The sequence below is a fragment of the Macaca fascicularis genome, chromosome 20, assembly GCF_037993035.2.
Source record: "Macaca fascicularis isolate 582-1 chromosome 20, T2T-MFA8v1.1".
NCBI classification, from domain to species: domain Eukaryota; kingdom Metazoa; phylum Chordata; class Mammalia; order Primates; family Cercopithecidae; genus Macaca; species Macaca fascicularis.
This window is the reverse complement of record NC_088394.1, coordinates 1101426-1121549: the sequence shown is the minus strand read 5'-3', so window position 1 is coordinate 1121549 and position 20124 is coordinate 1101426. Positions and strand designations below refer to the sequence as shown.

Sequence of the window (20124 nt, the reverse complement as noted above, 5' to 3'; positions counted from 1 at the left end):
AGCGAGACTCCGTCTGAAAAAAAAAAAAAATTTGGGATCGGTGCGGTGGCTCACACATGTAATCCTAGCACTTTGGGAGGCTGAGGCAGGCAGATCACAAGGTCAAGAGATAGAGACCATTCTGGCTAACACAGTGAAGCCCCATCTCTACTAAAAATACAAAAAATTAGCCGGGCATGGTGGCACACACCTGTGGTCCCAGCTACTTGGGAGGCTGAGGCAGGAGAATCACTTGAACCTGGAAGGCAGAGGTTGCGGTGAGCCGAGATCGCACCACTGCACTTCAGCTTGGGTGACAGAGCGAGACTCAGTCTCAAAAAAAAAAAACCAAAAAACTATGGCCTGGCACGGTGGCTTACACCTATAATCCCAGCACTTTGGGAGGCTGAGGTGGGCAGATCACTTGAGGTCAGCAGTTTGAGCCTAGCCTGGACAACATAGTGAAACCCCATCTCTACTAAATACAAAAAATTTGCCAGGTGTGGTGGCACACACCTGTAATCCCAGCTACTTGGGAGGCTGAAGCAGGAGAATTGCTTGAACCTGGAAGGTGTGGAGGTTGCAGTGAGCTTAGATTGCACTATTGCACTCCAGTCTGGACAATAAGAGCGAAACTCTGTCTCAAAAAAAAAGGCCGGGCGCAGTGGCTCAAGCCTGTAATCCCAGCACTTGGGGAGGCCGAGGTGGGCGGATCACGAGGTCAGGAGATGGAGACCATCCTGGCTAACACAGTGAAACCCCGTCTCTACTAAAAAATACAAAAAATTAGCCGGGCGTGGTGGCAGGTGCCTGTAGTCCCAGCTACTCAGGAGGCTGAGGCAGGAGAATGGCATGAACCCGGGAGGCAGAGCTTGCAGTGAGCTGAGATGGTGCCACTGCACTCCAGCCTGGGCAACAGAGCGAGACTCCGTCTCAAAAAAAAAAAAAAGTATGAAAAGCAGACAGTGCTTAGCCAGTCCCTTTCCCAGCTCTGTGGGGCCATAAGGCTCAGCCCTGCTGCCCACACCATGAGTGCTGTTCCAGGCCCCAGCTCTAGCCAGAGTTGGGATGTTCTGGCCACTCTCTGCCCTCTATAGTTCTGGTGTTCAGCTCTGAATTTAAGCCAAGCCCCCTCTAGTCCCTCACCTTGCCCCTGGCTCCCCGATGGTGTGTGTGTCCAACACGTCCCAGCTCAGGCCTCAGCAGCTGCCCCTCACTCACCACCTGCTCCTTCCCACCCCACCCAAGGCCCCAGGGCAAGCAGGGCTCCTGTCAAGGCCAGTAGGGTTTCCTGGGTCAGACTCCGGGGGCCCCAAGGGGTGAGGGGCCAGGCTTGGCAGCGGGCTCGCAGGTGTTGGCCTCGGTCCCCCTCTTGGCCGTGGTGGAACGTGCTTATCAGTGTCCTGATCTATGTTGACTCAGGGTCGTGGGTCTGGGACCAGGCTGCCAGCTGACCAGTGAGAGGAGCTGCATTTGGCCTCAGCAGGTCACCTCCTGTGCCAGTCACCTCACTGGAGCCCACGGCAGGGGAGGCCAGGCTGGACTGAGGTGGGGTCTGGGTGTGGCCAGGGCCCTGACTGCTTTCTGGTCAGAGGCCACAGAAGTGCTTGACTGAGAAAAGGGCAAGAGGCCTTCCGTGAATGCCGGACCCATCTCCCAAGATCAAACCATGACTCAGTTCTGGGACGGGCCCAGCAGCTGGATCCAGCATACTATTCTGCCTTCTGGGATGTGGGGAGGGGTCCCAGGGACTGTACCGGTTCCGCCATGGACATGGGGAACCCAGAACTGAGCTGGGAGCCTGGGGAGCCGACCTGGGAATGACTGCCGGCCACCCTTCCCTGTCCTCCCTGTGCCCACCCCACACCTTCCTGCCCTGCCTGTGCCCACCTCACCCCTTCCAGAGCCAGGTCAGGCTGGGGCCACTGGACCCTCCTGCCGTCCTCACCAATCGCAACTGTCAGGCTGCTTCCTGAAGTGTTAGACTCGGTCTGTGAGAACGGCCAGTTCTCCCTCACTGCAGCCTGCAGACCCTCAGGTACCGGGAGTGGGAGAGGGGTCTGTGCAGAGCAAGATGAACCCTGCAGGAGGCAGAACTGCCCTGGGCCAGCCTGCACCAGCCCCAGCATGTCAGAGCCCTCAGGGGCCAGGAGTTCCCCACCGTGTGTCCCAGGCTTGGCAGAGGCCATGTGTCTCCATGACAACAGTTAGCTGCGGTGTTGGGCAGAAACTGGGCTGTGGACTTCAAGGTGGACTCCGGGGTGGACCCTCACCATGGCTATGGGCAGGGGTCCTTTGGGGGTAGAAAACTGGAGGCCTGGAAAGGGCGTCAGTGACCCCATCACTCCACATAGAGACTGGGAAGCTAAGGCCAGAAAGGGTAGGGTGGAGTGGATGTGAGGCTGGTCTGTGGTACCTAGTCTCAACTCCGTGTCTGACCCCTGACCCCAAGGGTCTCGCCTGCTTCCTGAGTCCTGCTTAGGTGCACAGAAGCAGCAGGATAGTGGAGGGAAGGGTGTGGAGAGCAGACGGGCCCTCTGGGTCGCTTGGCAACTCTGCTCCTGTCCTTTGCCCCGTCAGTGTGCTGGGAGCTCAAGGGAGCTGCCAGGAGACCACTGTGTGTCCCTTGGTCCTGCTTAGGGCTCCGCCTCCACCTTCAGTCCTTGGCCGCCCTCTCCCTCTCACCAGTGCTCATCTGTAACACCAACCCTCTGCCGGCCCCCGGCACAGGCTGGGTTGTGTGGGGCTCCCAGGCTCCCTCAAGTCCCTGTCCCTCCTACACCCACCAGCCACCAAAGCTGGAACCCTGGCCACATGGCCACACCCAGCAGCCTGGGCTGCCTCGCAGTCCTGGCTCCCTCTGTTGCAGTGCCCCGCAGCCCTCCCTAGGCTGGCTCCAGCCCTGGACCATCCTCCCCAACCACTGCCTGCTGTCCCAGGCTGGCGTCCCCACCCACACCCTGTCCCCAGACAAGCTGGTAGCTCTGAGCATGGCATGGGGGGGTGCTTTAAGGCCGGGTTCCATCCTGGGACAGGTGGCTCACCACCAGGCCAGTGTGAAGAAGCCTGGAGCTAGGCCCAGGGTCCTGGGGGAGCAGCCGCGGCCCAAGACCCCCAGCGCCCAGGCCATACCATGTTCCCTGGGACCGGCCCCGAAGTTGCCCTCTTGAAGGTGGATCCCCGTGGACTATACTGCAGGCTCCCCTGGCTCCCAGGTCCCTCTGCTGGCCTTGGCAGTGGCCTCCCTGGGCTGCAGCAGCCCAAGGCTCTCGCTTGCTCCTTGCAGTCCTGGAGCGGTTCATCACCAGATTCTGCTCATCAGGTGCTGGGCCTGGGCCAGGAAGGGGGACTTAGCTTCCTAGGCTTAGGCGAGGCCTTCGAAGGGGTCTTGGCTGAGCGGTGCTGCTGCCAGGGCGCTTGGACAAGCCAACGCTGTTTCTGGCTGTCACAGGGCTGGGGGTGGGGGGTGGCTCTGAGGATGCTCAGTGCCCTGCAATGCCCAGGATGTCCATGGGTGACGGGTGAGAAGCCTGGTCTCCAGACATATGGGAAAGCTCTGCCAGGGCCGATGCTGATGCACCCTGGAGGGAAGAGGCATTCTCGGGACGCAAGAGGGCACTGCAGCCCAGGGGGAGAGCAGGTGTAGCCGCAGGTGTGTGGCTGATGGCCAGACGGTCTGCTCAGCGTGGCCAAAGACCCAGAGTCCTGCCCGGCGGGAACCCCAGGTCCAGGGAGCAAGGCCATGGGAGGGGCCTCAGGGGGCTTGTGAGACAGGACTGTGTGAGCACATGAGTATATTCCAAGGGCTGCAGCTAACGAGTGGGTGGTAGAGTGGACTGTGGGCAGAGATAAAGCTGGCAGCCTTTGCCATCTGAGGTGGATGAGAGCTTGGCTCTGCCCACTGGGGCTAAGAAGTTCTCCCTGCTCCCCCTCCCACTGCTTCCACCCTTTATTTTCCCACCAGAGTGTGCTTGGCCTTCAGCCCCTGGGGCAAGCCTGACCTGAAGTCCTCCTCTCAGCAGGGGCTTCAAGGCCAGTGCTTCTGCCTCTGCTGGGGGTCAGGCAGGGCACGGAGTGGCCCCAGACAGGCCAGGAGAGGGACAAGGACCCCACACACTGGACATGAATGAAACACATGCAAACGCTTAACAGCTGTTGTGGGGACAGCTACCATGCAGCCATGCCCGCCTCATTCCTCCAAGGGGACCCTGGCATGGGCCCACGGGCAGCGCCGCCTGCTCCCTCGGCAGTCAGGAGTGGCTCGGGGGTGGCGGTGTCTAAAGGGGCTGGTTGCCATGGCTACCATAGGGTTCCGAGGCCCGTCATCTGGTCCCTGCCTCAGCCAATCGGCGGCAGGAGCCCGAGCTGCAGCCCAGAGTCACGCTTCTGCCTCCCAGCCACACAGTGGCCAAGAGCAGGGACCTGCTTCCCAGAGTGGCTGAAAGTGCTCGGACGGACGGCCAAGCCCATCATGGCGGACAGCGGGACGGTGGGGCGTGAGCAGGCACACGGAGCCAGGCAGGTGAGGTAAGCCGGGCAGGCGGCCGGGCGGACAGGTGGACGCGCCTCCTCTGCCCATTGTTCTCGCGGCTGCGGCCCTGCCCTCGACCCACCCCACCCTCAAGCGCAAGCCCACACACAGCGCCCGCACCCTCACCCTCAGACCCTCTCCGGGTGTCCCAAGGAAGGGTCAGGGGAAGAGACAAAGGGAGCAGGGTGAGGCAGGATGGATCCTGACGGAACTCGGACCCCAAAACCGCCCTGGTGGGTCTTCCACGTCAGGTTTCACATAGAGGCGGCATCAAAGACCCCCGACTGGTCCAGGCCAGCGTCCCGGCCACCGCTCCAGGGTGACAAGCCATGTCAAGTCGGTGCCATTTAAGCAGCATTTTTTCGAGGGGAAAAAAAAAAAAGAAAGAAACAGAAGCGATAAAAAGAAAAAAATGTCCACCTATGACAGGGGAAGCGGCCAGCCCGATGGATCAGAAGCGCCAAATCCCATTACTCGGGACTTCAGGGACAGGCCCTGCAAGGGCAGCTGCGATTAAGAGCTTGTCAATGGAGTCTCCTTTGGAGATCAAAGCGGGGCGTGCTTGTGTGTGTGTGCATGTGCACGTGTGTGCGCGTGCATGCGTGTACGGGCAGGAAAGGACACCGTGGGGTGACAGCAGAGATGTCGTGCACCACAGCACTGTGGGACCCACACGTCGCCCGCACGGCCGTGTCCATGCCGCTTGTGTCCTTGCTGCCGTGTGCCGTGTGCGACGTGTGTGGATGTGGCTGGGGGCCTGGGCCGGACACCTGGTCCCAACACCCGCACCCTTTGGAAGACCTCCACCTCCTGCTAGAGGCTGTCCCTTCCCCAAGTTCTGCCCAGAGGAGCCTGCAGGGGCCGAGCCGGGTGTGAGGACAGCCGTGGCCGCGTCTCCTCCCCCTGACCACGCCCTGCTGTCCACAGAGGCCTTGAGCTCTCATTTGGCCTGGCAGGCGCGCCCTGGGGGTTCAAAGCTCCCGTCGACATGATTGTTAGGTTATTAGGTAAACTCTGAGAAGCAAATCTTTTAATCCACTGTGGCTAATCCAGTGCACTTTTGTTTGCCACGACAGACGCTGCGGCAACAAAGGGGCCTGGGGCCCAGCACACACAATCACACACTCAGAACTTGGCCGCGGCCGCAGGGTTCCTAGGCAGCCGAGAGAGACGTCTCGGGACAGCCGAGCAGAGGGAGGCAGTGGAGGGCACAGGTGGACGGGGCCACAGGTGGGCCAGGGTGAAGGTAGCTGCCCGCTGGGGGCTGCACTTCCTCACCTCCCGTTTAATGTCCCCTTGCCAGCTCGAGGGGGTACCGCTGGGCTCTGGGGTGTGCAGGCATTGGGGCCGCTGGGGAGAGTGGGTAGAAAGACAGATGAGCACCAACGGGGGGCGGCGGCGCCCAGAGAGTCCTGTGGGATGGAGGCCATCAGGGCAGGGAAGGGCGTTCAGGTGAGGGAATAGCAGGGACAAGGACTGGGATCCGTGGGGCAGGGGCAGGAGTGCCCCCAGCAAGGACAGGAAGCGGCCCAAGGCTGCCCAGGGAGGTGGGACTTCACCTGCTGCTTCCCGAAGTCAGCCCGAGGACCCTCGGGGCATGGCCCCTGCACTTGGGTGCCACCTTTTTTGGGAAAACAGCACTGAGGTTGGGGGAGGCCAGTGGGCCCTGCCCTGTACTCACGATGTGCCTGGAACACCAGAACTGGGTCACGGCCAGCCGTGGGCTCCGTCCCACCACCCAGCCTGTCAGGGAGCCAACACACCTAGCCCAGAGTCAGGTCTTGCTCTCACCCAGACTGGTAGTGGAGTGGCACCATCTTGGCTCACTGCAGCCTTGACTGCTCAGGCTCAAGCCATCCCCATCTCAGCTTTCCGTGTACCTGGGACCACAGGCGCACGCCACCATGCCTGGCTAATTAAAAACAATGCTTCTGTAGAGACGGTGTCTTGCATTGTTGCCCAGGCTAATCTTAAACCGCTGACTTCAAGTGATCCGCCCACCTCAGTCTCCCAAAGTGCTGGGATTACAGGTGTGAGCCACCGTGCCTGGCTCACATTTTCTATTTTCACGAAAAGTGGTGCTCTATGTGTGTGGCCTTGCAGCATCTCTCCGGGGTGTTATATCTCCTTGTTCTCTGTTGGGCTTGGGATGGGGGCACAGGCAGCATCTGGCCTCTCCCATGGGCTCAGAACTGATAGAAAAAGAAGACTCAGGGATGAGAGCTGGGGCTTGCCTTACACCTTACCACCTGGAAGGCCACGGAGGGTGGTGGTGGCTGTGCCTGCGATGGAAAGTGCAGTCCTCCCTCACCCGAACTCCCCCTCCAGGGGCCTCCCCTTCCTGCCCACTCCCACCTCTCACACCTATGGACTGGGTGGAGGGGTGGGGAAGCGGCAGACAGGAAGAGGCTGAACCCAAGGGTTCCCCCGGCCTCCGGTACCCTGGATCAGAATCGTCCGTCCTTTTCCCCCGCTCCCCTTACACTGGTGTAGGGATGCTGGCTACACAGCATCCGTCTCTGCAGCTGGCTGTCTCCATCACACATCGTACAGCGGCAAACGCTCCCCAACGAATGTCCTTGGCGTGTCTTCTAGGATTCCTTTGAGTCATTTTTTATAAGTAGTCTTCTTCAGTTAAGTGGATAAACACATTTAAGGCATCAAAACTTTATTATTTTCTTTTTTTTTTTTTTTTAAGGCAGAGTCTCACTCTGTCACCCAGGCTGGAGTGCAATGGCATGATCTCGGCTTAACTGCAACCTCTGCTGCCCAGGTTCAAGCAATTCTCCTGCCTCAGCCTCCGAGTAGCTGAGATTACAGGCACCTGCCACCGTGCTCAGCTAATTTTTGTATTTTTAGTAGAGACGGGGTTTCACCATATTGGTCAAGCTGGTCTTGAACTCCTGACCACATGATCCATCTGCCTCGGCCTCCCAAAATCCTGGGATTACAGGCATAAGCGACTGCGCCCGGCCTATTATTTTCTTAATTTTTATTTCTTTGAGACATGGTCTTACTCTGTTGCCCAGGCTGGAGTGCAATAGTGCAATCACAGCTCACTAAAGCCTCTAACTCCTGGGTTGAAGTGATCCACCTGCCTCGGCCTCCCAAGTAGCTGAGACCATAGGTGCGCAACACCACCCCAGCTAATTTTTAAACATATTTTAGTAGAGACAAGGTCTCACTGTGTTGCCCAGACTGATCTTGAACGCCTAAGCTTAAATGATCCTCTGGCCTTGGCCTCCCAAAGTGCTAGGACTACAGGTGTGAGCCACTGTGCCTGGCCTTTTCTTTATTTTTATTTTTATTTTTTTGAGAGAGTCTCGCTCTGTCACCCAGGCTGGAGTGCAATGGGGCGATCTTGGCTCACTGCAACCTCTGCCTCCCAGGTTCAAGCGATTATCCTGCCTCAGCCTCCTGAGTAGCTGGGACTAACGGCGCCCGCCACCATGCCCGGCTAATTTTACTATTGTTAGTAGAGATGGGGTTTCACCATGTTGGTCAGGCTGTCTCAAACTCCTGACCTCGTGATCCACATGCATCGGCCTCCCAAAGTGCTGGGATTACAGGCGTGAGCCACTGCTCCCAGCCAGTCACTTTATTTTCAAAGTATTCCTTCTGGCTGGGTGTGGTGGCTTGGGCCCGTAATCCCAGCACTTTGGGAGGCTGACGCAGGTGGATCCCTTGAGCTCAGGAATTAGAGACCAGCCTGGGCAACATGATGAAACACTGTCTCTAGCGAAAACACAAACCATTAGTGGGGTGTGGTGGCGCACACCTGTAATCCCAGTAACTCGGGAGGCTGAGGTGGGAAGATCACTTGAGAATGGAAGGTGGAGGCTGCAGTGAGTCAAAATCATGCCACTGGGCTCCAACCTGGGCAACAGAGTGAAACTCCATCTCCAAAAATAAAAAAGCATTCCCTCTATGTCTACATTGAAAAAAATAATTTCATGTCTGCTCTTAAGTTTTTCATTTGGTGCCTAGAAACAAAACCTGATTAAATGTCATCCACGGTCAATCAAATAAAAGCCTTCGTGGCAAACTCGCACTCGAAACAAAGGGCGTTTGCCCCTTCTGTGAGGAAGAGGTGGCTGAACCTCACCCTGCACACCACAGGCCCCCACGGCCTCCCTGCCCTCCTCAGGGCCTTCCTCTACATCTCTCCTGCCTGGCCTGCCTCTGGTCTCCCCCTACTTGTGCCAGACTCAGAGAATCTCCTCTCCATACCAACACCCCAACCTACTTTAGAAGGGCTGCTGCATTTCCTCCAGGTTTTCTGACCCCTTTCCTGTCCCTGCAGGGCAGGGGCCCCGAGGAGCTGGAGGCCCAAGGGCCTTGTTCTGGTCCCAGGGCTTGGGGACACATGCCACCGAGGGCCAAGAGGAGGATGGACATGGACACAGCCCCAAGAGCCTGGCCCGGCCGCAGCGGCAGCTCTGCAGAACCAAGGCAAGCATTGGGGACCTTGCTGGGAGTGGGGGGCAGCCCATGGGTCTGTGTCTGAGGTCCTGCTGCCTGGCCATCCAGGACTCCCTCATCCCTGGAAACTGGGCTATAGCATGGAGGCCACCCACTCTGTCTTCTCTAAGGTTCTGAGGCTGAATGGGCTGGGGGCGCTTGCAGGGAGGACCCAGTGTCCAGCATTGTGGGACCTGGCAGGGTGCTTGCTGCCAGGACCCAGCGGGACCAAGTGTTGGCCTACCAGTACAGCTTCGTTCATATCCCCAGCCCCTGCTCACCTGCTCTGAGCATGGTGATCTAGGAGGTGGGCCTGGGCCCTTGGCAGGCTGGGGACAGCCTAGTGGCCCTCATCCCTTGCTGCCCCCTTTCCCACACAGCAATGCTGGGATCGGACACCATGCTGAGTGCTGGCAGGGGCGAGGGCTGGCAGGGGCGTGGGCTCGGAGGCTTCCACACATGGTTCCCCATGCAGTCCCACCTGTGGGAATCTGGTGGGGGGTGGGCTGGCGGCTCAGGGAGCCTGGAGCTGGGACTTCTGCACTTGCCTGGGAGCTCTGAAGGATGAGGCTGGGCACCGAGGGTGACATAGCCCAGGGAAAGACATGGGGCTGGTGTGAGAGATGCCTGGAGGGAGCTGGGGGGTATGGACATGATGGACACAGAAGCACAGAGGCGGGCAAGTGGCCAGATGCATCTAGGGGAGGGCATGGGGGAGGCGCTGTTAGGAAGGGCCCTGAAGGGCTGTGGGCACCAGAGAGCCCTGGGAGGCCTAAAGCAGAGGGCAGATAGATGAGGGTCGTTGGCTCAGGTGTGGGGTGGACGAGGTGGGGAGCCCTCACCCAGCAGGAGGCGAGCTGGTCCTGTGTGGCCTGAACTGCAGCTGTCTCCTCTGTTAAATGGGGGTATAGCTGACCCCAGGGGGCTGCCTGGGGCGTCCTGGGAGGTGTCAGGCCCAACAGTGCTCTGGGAAGGACAGGGCTGATCCTGGTACTGACATCCTCCTCCTTGGGGGAGGCAGGGCCTGATGGTCGGCTGAGGCCTGGGTGGAGAGCAGAGGGTTGGTTCTGACAGGGTTGGGCTGGCCAGAGCTGGTGTGGGGGCTGCTGCTGGGGTCCTGTGCCTCTCTGCTGTGGGATGCCTGGGGCTGTGGCCTTGTGCTCTGTGGCCTGCAGGGCAGGTGGCACGGATCTGGGCAGCCAAGATGGCAGGATTGGACTGCACCCCTTGGCAGGGCCGCTGTGGAGACAGCCCAGGGGAGGGGCTGCAGGGTTTCAGACACTCCAATGGCCTTCCTCTCAGGCTGGCCTGGGCAGCGGAGGGAAGGAGAACCCTTCTCTGATACTAGATGGTGCCTGGGAGAAATCAAGGCAGAGGGTCCTAGCCGGTGGGCTCCTTGGAGGTTGTGGCTCCTGTCCGGGTGACAGCCAGCACATATTGGGGCCTAATGTGTTCCCTGGCGCTGTGAGTCCCGGCTGCCTGGGGACTCAGGAGGGTGGAGCCCACGCCACCTTCCAAGGGACCTGGCCATCCCTGCCTGCCGACCACCCAACTCCTGGGAGCCTGCTTCCCTCACGGCGGCTGGCAGGCCGTGGCGGTCTCCGCGGGGGCCTCCGGTCCAGGGCCGGCGGGGCAGGGAGCCCCGAGGCCTGCAGCCCCCTGGATGCCCACCGATGTACTGGCGGCAGAAAAGGGCTGCGCCCCGCGTGCGCCCGTCGGGGCGGGCAGTCCGCCCAGCGCTCCCCACGGTCGCAGCCATTCCAAGCACCTGCAGCGGCGCCTCCCCCACTCCGCACTCCGGGAAGCCGCAGCCGCCGCGGCTCTGCTTCCGCGTCGCCCCTCGGGAAGACCGCGCGACCACGCCCCCGCCGCGCCCCGCCCCCGGCAGGGGCTGACCACACCCCTCTCCCGCTCACGCAGAGGCCCTGCCCCATGCTTCTCACTTCGTCCTCGCTTCCGGCCCCGCCCCGCGCACGAGGCTCCGCCCCACGCTCGTTACCTCTTCGGCTCGAGGCGGGCCCCGCCTTGCTCCCTGGCCGCAGCCCCACTCCCAAGGCCCCGCCCTGCGCTCTTCACCTCGTCTTCTCGCTTCCGGCCCCGCCCGTGCTTGGGCCCCGCCCTGCGCTCCTCACCTGTCCAATCGCTGTCTGCCCCGCCCCACGCTCCTCACCTTATCCTCGCGCTTTCAGCCACGCCCCGCGCCTGAAGCCCCGCCCCACGCTCTTTACCTCGTCCCCTCGCTGTCGGCCCCGCCCCGAGCTGAGGCCCCGCCCCGCGCTCTCACCTCGTCCCCGCGCCCCGGCCCCGCCCCCGCACTTCCGGGCGCCGCCGGCGGGGGCGCTCGGGCCTGGGCTTCGGCGCTCTGGGCTCGGGCTCCGGCTCCGGAGGCAATCGTGGCCGCTGCCGCCGCCAGAGCCGGCCGGAGTCGACCCGGAGCCGCGTCCACGCGGAGCGGGCGGGTGGGAGCTGGCGGCTGGGCCCCTGCGGCGCCCCCGCGGCCTGCCCCGCGTCCGCCCCCGGGCCGCCGAGCCGCAGCCGCCGAGATGGGGGCCGCCGCGGGCCGCGCCCCCGCCGAGTCCCGCCCGCCGCGCTGCCGCTGAGCGCATGGGCCGGGCTGCGCCGCGCCGCTCCGGGAGCCGGGCCCGGGGCCCCGCCGCCTCCGCGCGCGGGTGAGTAGGGCCGGGCGCCGGGGCGGGCTAGGCCGCGCTAGGCCGGGCGGGCGGGACCCGGAAGCGGCGGGGGGCGCGGGTGGCTGACGCGCGTGGGGCCGAGGGGGTGGGCGCGCGGGGAGCTGGGGCAGGGGTGTCCCTGGGCAGCGAGACCGGCGGCGCGGGGGCCGCTTGGAGTTCCGAGGCCTCGGGCGCGTCTGGGGGCGCGGAGCAGCTGCAGGGGCCGCGCATCGCGTGCGGGAACTCCGGGAGAGCCGGGCCTGGAGCCCTCCCCGCCTCCCAGAAGTCGGCAGGAGTCCGGCTGCCCCGGAGGAGGGCACTCCCGCCCGCCCTCGCCGAGGCCGCGTACCGGGTCCAGGTCGCGGTGCGGCCTGAGTAGCCGCGTGCTCAGGCGTTCGTGCCCTCCAGGTTTGATGCCTCGCTGCCCAAACACTCGTCTCTCTCTTGGGTGTGGTTCCTAGATTCTACCTCCCGCCCGGCACTTTGGAATTTAGCCCCCAGTGAAACCAGAGCTGCATTGCCTGAGTAGTGAAACTTTCGGCTTGGCATTGAAGAAAGTAGAGAAAAACATGTCAGTTCTCTAGGGATTTTTCTCAGCCCATCTATAAGGTAATTTTTTTTTTTTTTTTTTGTAGAGATGAGGTGTCACTATATTGCCCAGCAAGTGTTGTTGAACTCTTGGCCTCAAGCGATCCACCTGCCTCAACCTGCCAAGGTGCTGGGACTACATGCGTGACCACCGCCCCCTCTAAGATAATTTTTTTTTTTTGAGACGGAGTCTCGCACTGTCGCCCAGGCTGGGAGTGCAGTGGCGCGATCTTGGCTCACTGCAACTTCCACCTCCTGGGTTCAAGCAGTTTTCCTGCCTCAGCCTCCTGAGTAGCTGGGATTACAGGCATGCGCCACCACGCCCGGCTAATTTTTCTATTTTTAGTAGAGACGGGGTTTCACCGTATTGACCAGGCTGGCCTGGAACTCCTGACCTCAGGTGATCCGCCCACCTCGGCCTACCAAAGTGTTGGGATTACAGGTGTGAGCCACCGTGCCTGGCCCCTTCTAAGATAATTGACAAAGGGTGCAGTGCAATAGTGCGATCTCTGCTCACCGCAATCTCCGCCTCCCAGGTTCAAGCGTTTCTCCTGCTTCAGCCTTCCCAAGTAGCTGGGATTATAGGCATGTGCCACCAAACCTGACTAATTTTGTATTTTTAGTAGAGTTGGGGTTTCTCCATGTGGGTCAGGCTGGTCTCAAACTCCTGACCTCAGGTGATCCGCCCACCTCGTCCTCCCAAAGTGCTGGGATTACAAGGGTCAGCCACCACACCTGGCCTCAGTTTCAGTTTTAAGATCTCCATTCGGGGACAAGGATGGGAAAGCATGAAAAACAGTGTTTTTGTTTGATTTTCAGCTGGTGTTGACTTGGATTTCTAGTTTCAGAAAAGCTAAGCAGACTTTTTCGGATTACATTAGTCACTGAGAATTTCAGTGATGGGGGAACAAATTACATGTGAAATAGTAGCCCTGAACCTTCAAGAGTTAAATCAGTGGACAGCTGGGAAGATGTCAGAGTCGTGCTGTTTTACTTGCATCCTCCATGTAAATCAAAATTTCAAAAGTTAAGTTTGGGTAAAATAAATACCTACACACGTAGGTAGCACTGAGTTTGCTGCCATGGTGCCTGGGGCATATGCCTAAGCAGTGATGAAAGGGAATTTTAAATACGATATCAGACTTGTAGGCATCCTGCCCATTTTATGGACTCACTTTATTGATGGTAGCTACAGGCTGTGGGCCAGATTCAGTGCTTGCGGGCATTTGATGCTAACCTGAGTAAACATAACTGCTTTATGTGTGGTGTCTACGTGTGTGTACACTAAATGCTTGGTGTGCTTCCATGTGGAAACCCAGAGATTTCAGGAATTGGGATATGTTTTAACAACATCAGTAACTTGTGGAGGGGTTCATGTGCTTCCAGGGACACCAAAAAGTCTTCTGTCAGTTGACAGCCCAAAATACACATGATTATAAAAAAATTTTCTCCTGGGCTCTGAAAAATAGTTTAAAATAATTAAGGTGGACTTGGTTCACACATGAATTAAAACATTAGTTTTGGGGCCAGGCAAGGTGGCCTGTAATCCCAACACTTTGGGAGGCCGAGATGGGCAGATTGCTTTGAGCTCAAGAGTTTGAGACCAGCCTGCCCAACATGGTGAAACCCCATCTCTACAAAAAATACAAGAATTAGCCGGGCGTTGGTGGCTCCTGCTTGTAGTCCCCGCCATATGAGAGGCTGAGGCTGGAGAGTTGCTTGAGCCTGGGAAGCTGAGGCTGCAGTCAGCTGAACTCGCCCCACTGCACTCCAGCCTGGGCGACAGAGCGAGACCCTGTCTCAAAATAACAAAAAAAAACAAAACAACAAAACCCATTAGTTTTGGAAGAATTTGCTGCTGTTTTCTGTAGTACAGTAGTTCAGCATCTGTAGAGAGCCAGTGTTTGGCATCTGTGACAAATGTCTGTCTTTTTTACATCAATGAATTAAATCAAAGAATTAAATATCATTGAATTAAAAATCAATGAATTAAATATTCATTGATGAATATTCAAGCTAGTGAATGGCAGCGCATCTATCACGGTAAGGCTCAGGTGGTCAGGGTGCAGGCCTTCTTTCCTGTGACGGCGTCCCAGACAGATGACCGTGAGCTAGTGTGGAGGTGCCCACACCTAGGGTGCTCCCTCCATGCTGATAGGGCTCACAGAGTGGCTGCCGCTGAAGTGGTGTGTGAGCAGCAGGATAGCACAGCTCACTGGGCCTTGACCTTTAGAAGCTGTGTTCCTGCTGAGACCAAGATGACACACTACCCAGCAGCGTTCCCAAAAAGTCCTTAGCTGCTGAAATGTCACTGGGGGCACATAGTTGCAACCCATCCTCCATCTATAGGTACTTCTTATTTATTTACTAATTTTATTTTATTGTTTTAGAGACAGGATCTTGCTCTGTTGCCCAGGCTGGAGTGCAGTGGCATGCGATTATAGCTCACTGCACCCTTGAAGTCCTGGGGTCAAGGGATCCTCTTGCCCCAGCTTTCCAAGTAGCTGGGACTACAGGCATACACCACCATACCTGGCTAATTAAGAAAGTTTTTTTGTAGAGATTGGGTCTCACTATGTTGCCCAGGTTAGTCTTGAACTCCTGGACTCAAGGGATCCTCCAGCCTCAGCCTCCTGAGTAGTTGAGACTACAGGTGCGTGACACCATGCCTGGCTCTGTGGATCCTTCTTGCTTCCAGCCAGGAGCAGCTGTTGGCTGGTAAAGTGTGTGCAATGTGAGGAAGTTGATGTGGGGGACAGATTCCATGTAGACCAGGGACAGCAGTGTGGAGTGGTGGCTGGGAGATCCCCCTTGAGTTGGTCCTGGGTTTTAGGGTTTTATTTGTTCCCTGTGGCTTGTTCAGCACTCCAGGCTTTTGAACCCAACATGCTTCTCTAAAGCCCTCTCTCCAGTCCCTTTTAGCCAGGACCACTTACATCATGGCAGGCTGTGTGGCAGTCACCTGCGTGGCCAGGTTGAGAGGCATAGCCAGAGCTCCTGGGCTCCTATAGTTCGTGGCAGGAAGGACCACAGACCATGGCAGGGGTTCTGTTGGAGCCCTTACCTAGTCTCTTTTGCATACTCCTTGCAGGCTTGTAGCAGCAGCAGCAGTAGTAGCAGCAAATTCTATAGTTCTCTGATGTCTAAGAGGGTGGGTGGTTCGGTTTTCAGCTTAAGGAGTGAAGTCACATGAACTATAGCTTCCTTAGCTACAAACTGTATTTGCATTTCCTCTTATTCTGTACCTTTTCTGTTCCTTAAGTTACCCATTTACTATTTGCTATCTGAATCCTCATCAGAGAGGCTTTTAAGAGTCAAGTGCAGCATTCTGATAGAGCGTGTTAAGATTGTCTCCAGTGGCGGTGTCCGAGCGCCTCTGGGCGTGGGTGGTGTCCATGATCCCCTGGTTGATGGGGCTGAAGGTGACCCATGATTATCTCTCTTTGAGGCGCGTGTTGAGAGTTGGAGGAACACCGTGCCGTGTGTTCTCATGTGTTGCAAGGTGTACCGCGTGTGACGTGACGCAAAGGCGGAAAACGGTGGCCTTGAGCCTGGAGGATGTGGGGTTCAGAAGACGCCCACCACCTTCGGGGCTGCAGCGCGCCTTCCTTTCTCTCTGAGTGTTGTTGGGGCTGGTGGAGTGATTGTCTCCATCTTACTTGTGACGGTCCAGCCCTCACTCAGGTTTATACACATAGCCAGGACTAGAGGCAGCTTTCCTGCCTCCGGCCTTCCTGTCTTCCCTGTCACTCAGCTCTGCAGCTGAGGTGGGAGGTGCTCAAGCTGCCAGCCTCCGTGATGTTCATGCAGTGAGACTTGTGGGGAGTGGCATTCCCGTGTCCTGGGCATCCCTTCTTAGCATGAGAGGCATTCCTGTAGTTGTAAAAGTTTCCAGAAATTGTTTTAAAGTGGAACTATGCTTGTAGCCAAAATATAGCTCGACTGAACATTTAAACTGAGTTTCTTGCTTTGAGTTTGAGCGGGAGGGCATCATCGTGAGTCTTGTCTTGAGAAAACCTCTGGTCGTGTTTCATGGACCCACCTTTCCTAATCCTTGTCCTCTTAATGGTTTCAACAGGACAGATTGATTCACTTTGGAGCTGTAAGTACTGATGTATTAGGGTGCAGCGCTCATTGTTCATTGACGCAGAGTCCCAAAATGAATATCCAAGAGCAGGGTTTCCCCTTGGACCTCGGAGCAAGTTTCACCGAAGATGCTCCCCGACCCCCAGTGCCTGGTGAGGAGGGAGAACTGGTGTCCACAGACCCGAGGCCCGCCAGCTACAGTTTCTGCTCTGGGAAAGGTGTTGGCATTAAAGCTGAGACTTCGACGGCCACTCCGAGGCGCTCGGATCTGGACCTGGGGTATGAGCCTGAGGGCAGTGCCTCCCCCACCCCACCATACTTGAAGTGGGCTGAGTCACTGCACTCCCTGCTGGATGACCAAGATGGGATAAGCCTATTCAGGACTTTCCTGAAGCAGGAGGGCTGTGCCGATTTGCTGGACTTCTGGTTTGCCTGCACTGGCTTCAGGAAGCTGGAGCCCTGTGACTCGAACGAGGAAAAGAGGCTGAAGCTGGCGAGAGCCATCTATCGAAAGTACATCCTTGATAACAATGGCATCGTGTCCCGGCAGACCAAGCCAGCCACCAAGAGCTTCATAAAGGGCTGCATCATGAAGCAGCTGATCGATCCTGCCATGTTTGACCAGGCCCAGACAGAAATCCAGGCCACTATGGAGGAAAACACCTACCCCTCTTTCCTTAAGTCTGATATTTATTTGGAATATACGAGGACAGGCTCGGAGAGCCCGAAAGTCTGTAGTGACCAGAGCTCTGGGTCAGGGACAGGGAAGGGCATATCTGGATACCTGCCGACTTTAAATGAAGATGAGGAATGGAAATGTGACCAGGACATGGACGAGGACGATGGCAGAGACGCTGCTCCTCCCGGAAGACTCCCTCAGAAGCTGCTCCTGGAGACAGCTGCCCCGAGGGCCTCCTCCAGTAGACGGTACAGCGAAGGCAGAGAGTTCAGGTGAGTCCGACGCCAAGCGTCCTGCTTTCTGTACTCACCTCCGAGAGCTGGAGAACAAGCCAGAGAAAGGTGCTGATGAGGCGGGCGTTAACCCACACTGGATGTCCTGCTGCAGTTGGGGTTGAATTTTGGTTCTGTTCTTATTCGTGATACTTTTGCATTTGTCATTAGATACTTTTGTATATTTGTAATGTTGAGAGTACTTTTACTGAGAACAGACCAGACTAAAATAGATGACTTTATGAGTCATTAGGAACCTCGGAATTCTTCAAAGTCACGATGACATGTAAACTTTACCCTTCATCAGTAGAGTCTGTACTCTCTTAAATAGGATCTGGATCTATCCGGTAGACATGGTCCTTTGCGCTTAATAAAGGGAGGAGTGGACGTTTCAGGGCATCAATACTTGGATGATTGGATTCTTGCTTTTTTTTTTTTTTTTTTGAGACAGAGTTTCACTCTTGTTGCCCAGGCTGGAGTGCAGTGGCACAATCTCGGCTCACTGCAACTTTCGCTTCCTGGGTTTGGACGATTCTCCTGCCTCAGCCTCTTAAGTAGCTGGGATTACAGGCATGTGCCACCACGCCCGGCTAATTTTGCATTTTTAGTAGAGACGGGGTTTCTCCACGTTGGCCAGACTGGTCTCGAACTCCCGACCTCAGGTGATCCACCCGCCTCGGCCTCCCAAACTGCTGGGATTACAGGCGTGAGCCGCCGCGCCCGGCCAGATTGTTGCTTTTATAATGATCTTCTAAGCTTCTTCCTAGAGGCTGAGAAATAGTAGGGGGGATGTTTTACGTGTGGGGAATGGTCATAGTACTTTGAAAACTTCTTGTGGCTGTGGTGGGCATTCCAGGATTGGGCCTTTTTTCCTGCCAACAAAATCTGTTGGTGGTGTTGTGTAGTCCACAGCAGCGTGGGCCCTGAGGCGATCCTCGCTGGGCATGTGGGGTGTTTGTGCTGCCTGGGACGGAGCAGAGTGGTGCTCAGCCTTGAAACCTGTTTCTTTATTCTTCCTTCCCTGTGATCCCTGCGTGGTTCCTGGAGGTTTATTTGACTTTTGGGCTGGCATCTGTTGTGCTTGTGAACAGAGCACATACATTTCCCACGCTTTCCCTAGAGCTGGTGACCGGAGGCTCCGGCCTGTGTAACTTTGAAAGCCTGGAATTCATTCGACCCCTGTTGATTTAATCAAGACTCCGAAAGCACAGCCCCACGTGCTGGGACTCTCCCGAGGAGTTATTAAAAACTCGCATCAGGCCGGGCGCGGTGGCTCAAGCCTGTAATCCCAGCACTTTGGGAGGCCGAGACGGGCGGATCACAAGGTCAGGAGATCGAGACCGTCCTCGCTAACACGGTGAAACCCCGTCTCTACTAAAAAATTCAAAAAAAAAAACTAGCCGGGCGAGTTGGCGGGCCCCTGTAGTCCCAGCTACTCGGGAGGCTGAGGTAGGAGAATGGCCTAAACCTGGGAGGCGGAGCTTGCAGTGAGCTGAGATCCGGCCACTGCACCCCAGCCTGGGCGACAGAGCAAGACTCCGTCTCAAAAAAAAAAAAAAAAAAAAAAAAAAAAAAAAAAAAAAACAAAAAAAAAAACTCGCATCAGTTCTTCAAGCTTACTGTGACACAGAAATCCGCTGCTGGCTCATAAACACAGGATTAAACATTTCTAAGGTTAAACCCCTTTAGTCTAAGTGATACGATTTAAGATGGACTGTCGACTGGGCGTGGTGACTCACTCCTGTAATCCCAGCACTTTGGGAGGCCTAGGTGGGCAGATCACCTGAGGTTGGGAGTTCGAGACCATCCTGGCCAACGTGGTGAAACCCCATCTCTACTAAAAATACAACAATTAGATGGGTGCAGTGTTGCATGCCTGTAATCCCAGCTACTCGGGAGACTGAGGCAGGACAATCACTTGAACCTGGGAGGTGGAGGTTGTGGTGAGTCTTTTTTTTATTTTGAGATGGAGTCTCACTCTGTCACCCAGGCTGGAGTGCAGTGGCACGATCTCGGCTCACTGCAACTACCACCTTCCAGGTTCAAGCGATTCTCTCGCCTCAGCCTCCCAAGTAGCTGGGATTATAGGCGCTTGCCACCACGCCCAGCTAATTTTTGTATTTTTAGTGGAGATGGGGTTTCGCCATGTTGGCCAGGCTAATCTCAAACTCCTGACCTCAGGTGATCCGCCTGCCTCAGCCTCCCAAAGTGCTGGGATTACAGGCGTGAGCCACCACGCCTGGCCGGCTGTGGTGAGTCTTGATTGTGACAAGAGGACAAGAGTGAAACTCCATCTCAAAAAAAAAAAAAAATGGACTGTCCATCTAATGTATTTTTTTTCCTTTTTTTTTTTTTTTGAGATGGAGTCTTACTCTATCGCCCAGGCTTAGAGTATAGTGGCACCATCTCGTCTCACTGCAAACTCTGCTTCCTGGGTTCACGCCATTCTCCTCCCCCAGCCTCCTGAGTAGCTGGGACTACGGGCGCCCAGTACCACGCCCATCCAATTTTTTGTATTTTTAGTAGAGACGGGGTTTCACTGTGTTAGCCAGGATGGTCTCGATCTCCTGACCTCGTGATCCACCCACCTCGGCCTCCCAAAGTGCTGGGATTACAGGCATGAGCCACCACGCCCGGCCTTTTTTTCTTTTTTGTTCATTGTCTTTAGCCAAGTGCTATTTATTTAGCAAAGTTTTAGGACACAATATGCCGTAAAGGTATCCTGTTGAATAAGGCTGGTATAACTGAGAGTTTCTTTCTTTTTTTTTGAAATGGAGTCTCACTTTGTCTCACAGGCTGGAGTGCAGTAGCACGATCTCGGCTCACCGCAACCTCTGCCTCCTGGGTTTAAGTGATTCT

At 56.9% G+C, this 20124-nt stretch overlaps 1 protein-coding gene across 15 annotated transcripts in view; it reads left to right on the top strand.

Moving 5' to 3' along the window:
* Positions 1 to 4353: 4353 nt before the first annotated feature.
* The window catches only part of AXIN1 (axin 1), a 76703-nt gene continuing 60932 nt past the window's right edge, over positions 4354 to 20124 (top strand). For 4 of the 15 annotated variants that reach the window (XM_074028344.1, XM_074028340.1, XM_045382483.3 and 1 more), the window contains exons 1-3: positions 4354 to 4501; positions 8814 to 8962; positions 16307 to 17265. In XM_074028344.1, coding sequence (XP_073884445.1) covers positions 16388 to 17265 — 878 coding nt within the window. In that variant the 5' untranslated portion in view covers positions 4354 to 4501; positions 8814 to 8962; positions 16307 to 16387. Of the gene's footprint in view, positions 4507 to 8813; positions 8963 to 11283; positions 11641 to 11775; positions 12250 to 16306; positions 17266 to 20124 lie in introns of those variants that run through there. The other 11 variants (XM_074028343.1, XM_074028339.1, XM_045382481.3 and 8 more) reach the window with 6 other exon arrangements.